General features: G+C 45.4%; 1 protein-coding gene across 2 annotated transcripts in view; it reads right to left on the reverse strand.

Annotated features, from left to right (window-relative positions):
• Positions 1 to 358, reverse strand: part of LOC121930087 (cathepsin Z-like) — a 13,341-nt gene extending 12,983 nt beyond the window's left edge. Inside the window, exon 1 of one of the 2 annotated variants that reach the window (XM_042466268.1) lies at positions 76 to 357. In XM_042466268.1, the coding sequence (XP_042322202.1) occupies positions 76 to 230 (155 nt within the window). In that variant the 5' untranslated portion in view covers positions 231 to 357. Of the gene's footprint in view, positions 1 to 75 lie in introns of both variants that reach the window. The other variant, XM_042466269.1, reaches the window with a different exon arrangement.
• Between the last annotated feature and the right edge of the window lie 5,432 nt (positions 359 to 5,790).

Consider the following 5,790-nt stretch of genomic DNA (forward strand, 5'->3'; position numbering starts at 1 on the left):
GTATATATATATACACACACGCATATATAGAGAGAGTGGTTGTATATGGTGGCAAGAAGGGGGTCTGGGTCTGACCTGATCCCCGGAGGCTGCCTGGGGAGCGGCGCGGAGCAGCTGCGTCCTTCCTCCCAGGAGAGACTGGCGGCGGAGGAGGCTGCTGCAGCTGCAGCTGCTGCCAGGGCCAAGGGCTGGAAGAGGAGCCCCAGGAGGAGGAGGCCGGACGCAGGCATCCTCTGGCCGGAGGGGGCTGGAGCTGAAGCTGATGGCTCTCCCGGGCGGCCTCTGCTGCTGCAGACCCTCCCAGCCCTGGCCCAGGAGCAGCCCAGGCAGGCAGGCACCAGGAGGACGGAGGAGGAGGAGGAGGAGGCTGCGAAAGGCAGACCCCGGGGGGAGGGCGGGACGGGACGGGGGGGCTGCTGCTGCCTCCAGACTGCAGAATTAATCCGACTTGGCACCACTGGCACTGCCCTGGCTCAGGGCCATGGCATTCTGGGAATCCCAGGAAGGAGAAGCAGAAGCAGCAGGGCTTGGCTCCACACTGGGAGAGAGAACCCAGCTTGACACCCCTGGAACTGCCCTGGTCCAAATGCCCTAGAATCAAGGGGGTCCCAGGAAAGGGAAGCAGGTGCTGCGTCCACACGGCGGGAATAATCCGGTTTGACACTACTGGAACTGCCCTGGCTCACTGTAATGTAAACCCACTGGGCGTCCTTGGGGGAGTCACACTCTCTCAGCCTTAGAGGGTGGCCAAAGCCCCTCTGAAGCAACTTGCCAAGAGACCCCCATGACCTTAGGGGCGCCATAAGTCAGAAACGACTTGAAGAAGAAGCTAGGAAAGGTAGAAGGTAGTAGAAAGAGAGAAAGAAAGAGAGCATGCCAGATGGATAGACTCAGTCCAAGAGGTCACAGGCCTGAGTTGGCAGGAGCTGAGCAGAGCAGCGGAGGGCAGGGGCTCTTGGAGGGCTCTCATTCATGGGCTGCCATGGGTCAGGCTCAGCTCAAGGGCAGTTCATAAGAACAACAAAACAGCACCGAAGGTATTATGCCCAACCCATCTTTTTCTTGCCTGGCTGCCTCCCATCTTCAGCACTTGCTTATGAAACACCCCTCTATTTCAGAAGGGAGTTTTATCCCACAGCAGAGGAAGGCATTGTGCCCTGAACAACCACAGTTAACCTGCTGACCAGAAAATGAAAGGTGGGTGTTCTCTCCCAGTATCCACAGGGCCAGAAGGAGGAGGTGCCAGCCTGCAAGTAATACCCCTCCATACCAGCCTGCAAGTAATACCCCTCCATACCAAGAACAACAACAGCAAAATACAGGCCTAGGATTAATGTCTCCAGGTTTTTTTCTCCTCTGTGGTCTTTAATGCTTTCTCTGATGCAGATGCCAGTCGTCCAGTACAGCTTCGAAATCTTGCAACACATATGTTATGCATTTTGGCTTTCCCAATAAAGATATCACTGTTTGGCATTTTTTTACTGTCTGGCCAACACAGCTTGGTGCTCTTGACAAAAACAACAACACATGAGAAGCAGCTGCAAGAACTGGCTGCAGTGGAATCAAAGATGAAGACATATGAACCAGAGGAAGAGTTTATTTAGTTCCAGAATGATTTCCTCATTCATCATGTGGAAACTATTAACTTGCTCTTCTCAGCACCCCTCCCTTGCCTTATCCACATAAATATTTCTGCATGTCAAAACTACCCAAAAGCTGGGACTGGCAAAATGTAAACTGAGTCAGTTACATGAGTCACAACCAGAGCATCCCACAGTCCTGGACAGCCCAGGTCAACACCAGCTCCTTGGCAGCTATATATGATCTGTCCTTGTGCTTGTTCCCACATGCAGCAGAGCATTGAGCAACCCATAGGCTACATGGACTGGGATTGGGGGGAGGGAAGGTAATGTAGCCCTTGGGGTCCCCAGACCCTAACTAACCAGATTATTTGAAGAACTGTTATCTGCCCATATAAACCTGCCAGAACACTAAGATCTTCAAGGGAAGGCTTTCTCTCAATCCCACCACTATTGCTTGGTCAGGGCACTAGAGAGGCTTTTCCCACCCTCTGGAAGGCTCTTTCACATGGGAGGCTAGTCTGGCTCCCTCCCTGCTTGCCTTTTGTTGGCAAGCTAAAATGATTTTATTTAAATAGGCATTCAACATATACAGTCACCCCTCAATTTTTGCGGACTTGAGATCTGCACCCCTCACATATATGCGAGTGGGAAATGAGGGGAAACAATAGGCTGCACCCATGGCACAGACCGGCAGTTGCCCGTGAGAGCACTCCTCCATTCAAGCCAATGGAGCTTAGCATATACGTGAATTTCCATTTTTGCAGGGAGGTCCAGAATGGATCCCCTGCGAAAATGGAGCAGTGACTGTGATCATGCCAGGTTGGTTTTTACGGACTATGTGTGTTTTAGTTGTGCCTTTTAATTTTTGTATATTTTGATGTAATTTTATGCTGTTTTTATAAGATCTTGACAGTTTTAATTTTTATTGTAATTTTTTAAAAAATGTTTTTATCTGTGAGCTGCCTTGGTTCCCTTCTGGGGGAAAGGTGGCATACAAATGTAAGAAAAAAACAACAATCTCCCAAACCTATATAACACTGCAAGAAAAGAAGGAGCTAAAAGTTGTTTCACAAACTTTTCATTTTATGTTAGAATGCTTTCATTACTTTTTAAAATTTTATTAAACATTTATACACATATAAAAACCTAAAGAGATACATATAAACATGTAACAACACGTATAAAAACAGTTAACCGCTATTACACTCACACCATAGCATGTTTATATTATATAATAGTCCCACAAATTTCTTTGCCATCTTGTTACATTTCCTATCCAATTCTCTCATATTTACAATTTTCCAAACTCACTTCCTTAAACTAAACTTCCCATGCCTTCTCAAACTCAAATCTTTCTTCCTTGTCATTTCATTCTTTCCGCACTTTACAACTACTAACCCATGTCTCCTTCTCCCTCTCCTTTTTCTCTTTTCCATCTTATATCCCAATCACTTTATTAAACTGTCAATAATAGATCTCCATGGCTTGGATCCCAGCTTTGTCTCTTGTGGGTGGCCTTTTGTCTCCAAATTCCCATTTTATCTGTAGCCCATCTTACTATAACCCATACCATTTCCAAGGGACTTCCAGCTTCCTAAGGTTGATTTTCATGGGTACATGGGGAAAGGGGAAGGAGAAGGTAACCCTGTTCTTTGAATGTGTGTACTGTGTATCATTGCTGGAAGGAATGTTATTTCCTTTGTGAACCCATTTTAAAATGCAGAAGAGTTACAGTGAAAGCAGTATAATGAAACAAGAATATTACAATCCATCAAGCTTTCTATTATGAACAGCTGTGTAAAAAGTTAAACAAAAGTGACACGTTTTTGTTAACTTTTAAAAACTTCAGGCTTTATCAGATGGGAGGCAAGTGTCATTAAATCAGCATTCATTCCCATGCAATATGGGTTGATTTTCATATGACATCGCAATTATCCCATTATCCCGTGAATAAAGTGGCAAAATTGGCCACTTTTTATTCACAGGAAAATCGTGCTTTCGCAGCTTTATTCACAGGATTCACCGCTATGATCTTTGGAATAGCGGTATATAAATAAAACAAATTATTATTATTATTAGGATAATGGTGCTATAATGGCGATGTTGTGTGAAAATCAACCTGTTCTGCGTGATATTGATGGGATTTAATGCCGATTTAATGACACTTGCCTCCCAAAAGTCCCTAGTCAATGACGGCACCACCATGCGATCCCAATGACCATGCATGGGCTCTTCCTGCTGCTACTGTCCAGTGCTTCACAATTTCCATCTCTGCCTCTGCTGCTAGGCTCTCTTGAGCCAAAGGATGAAGGTGTTTTAAAATTGCCTCCGTGCAAAACTCTTGGGCTCAACTGGGGCACCGATTCCACCCCTCCACTCTTGTCTTGCCACTCCCTTGCCTCCTGATTTGGAAAGGGCAAGTTAGCTGGAAGGAGTGAAATCATTAAAAGACGGATGTGTATGCTCAGTGTAACCCTATATATTCTGCACTTAGATGTATTAAGGGTCCCCAAAGATACCTCTTAGCAGAGGCTGGACCACTGAATGCCAAGAGACCCATCATTCATAGTGTCCCACAAGTTATGGTGCAAGAGAATGACAGCTGTCTTTGAGAAGAGGGGATCCCATGCATTCCTGTTCTAGTTATGCTTAGAAAATTACCTCCCAGTTCCCAATGATCTACTGAATAGAAACCCATTTACACTCTGGCAGAGGATTCTGGCAGAACTTGCCATCCCCTCTAGACTCACTGTTAAGATACATTGGATTGTGACAAAAAGAAACAAACTCCAGAAACTCCTGAAAGCATCCAAACGTCTCCTAATATATTTATTAATCCAGCTAGGCTAGAGTGGTCCCAAGATCTCTGGAACAACTCTATGGTCAATTTCCAGGAGAGTTATGCTGGAGGACCTAGAGATTCTTAGAGAAAGCATATTAATCAAATCCGCAAATGATCAAATTCGCAAACGTGGAGGGCTGACTGTAATTAGGTATAACAGTAGGTGCCTGCATGCACAGATGTGGCTGCGATAGCATACGTAGCACTGGAATAGGTAGTGTGAATGACACTTAGCAGCCCTGTGGAAAGGCATAGGGATGGAAGAGCTGCAGGAAGAAAACCACCACACACACACTGCATTTCTGACAGAAACCAAAAATCCAAGAGGAGTTGTCAGATCAAACAAGACTGGGATCCCCCTCTTCATCTCTTGCCCTCTCATTCCTGGGAATTCCAGATCTTGTCCAGGTGTTGCAAAGTCCATTAACTTCAATCTCTCTCATCAGTACCAAAACAAACCTCCTTATTTTGGAAACCTTTTCCAGGTTCTGTTGAGGGGCAATCAAACTTTTGGTTTTCCACTGAACCTGTATAGAGTGTGGTTGGTTTAAAGATATACATAGCACCCCCAAACTTAGCCTTTTTGTTGCATTCTGTTCCCTTGCTTGCACAGTGACTGTTGTCCTCAGGCTTCAGTCTGAGTCACCACTGCTTTGTCCATTCCTGTCTGCTTACTCAAGCCTTGTGGTTTCAGCCGCTTCTGAATCATCTCTTCAAGATATATCCCCTTATCCAACCCTCAAACTCCACTATCCCCTTTCACGTTTCTGTATTCAGTTAGCTCTATATGCTGTGTGAGAGAGTGAGTTACTTTAGTACGTGTGTTATTTTATGTTTCTTCTAATAAAAATTCATATAGTTCCCCATGCCTGGAATCTCTAGTATAGCTGGTGCTCCATTCCTGCATGTGTTACCCCTCACAAAGCCAAGCTAAACATTCCCCAAATTAATTAAATATAGATTGCAACTATCAGTGAAGGCTCTACAAGCCCCACACAGGGTAACACTCCTGGTACCACCCTCATTGTTGATTTCAATATCTACTGTCTAATTTCTTATATCACAGAACAAGCCAATGCAGGCTGCAAACTGGTGGAACAAATGTGGTCCACTAGGTCTGTATGCCGAGCCAAGAACATCAGAACTGGATTAGGCCAAAGGATCACCCAGCCACACTGGACTAGACGCTTATAGGGAGACACTGAAGCAGCCATGACGGCAGCAACATCCCACTGAGGTCCCTCAAGAAAGGGGATAAAAAGGCATGACTCCCTCAATGTGTCTCAACTGACTTCAGCATCTAGATTTCATATTGTCATGACCTACCCCACACTTTGACTGTTAAAGTTACAAAAGCAAGATACA

Source organism: Sceloporus undulatus, chromosome 4, assembly GCF_019175285.1.
Source record: "Sceloporus undulatus isolate JIND9_A2432 ecotype Alabama chromosome 4, SceUnd_v1.1, whole genome shotgun sequence".
NCBI lineage: Eukaryota > Metazoa > Chordata > Lepidosauria > Squamata > Phrynosomatidae > Sceloporus > Sceloporus undulatus.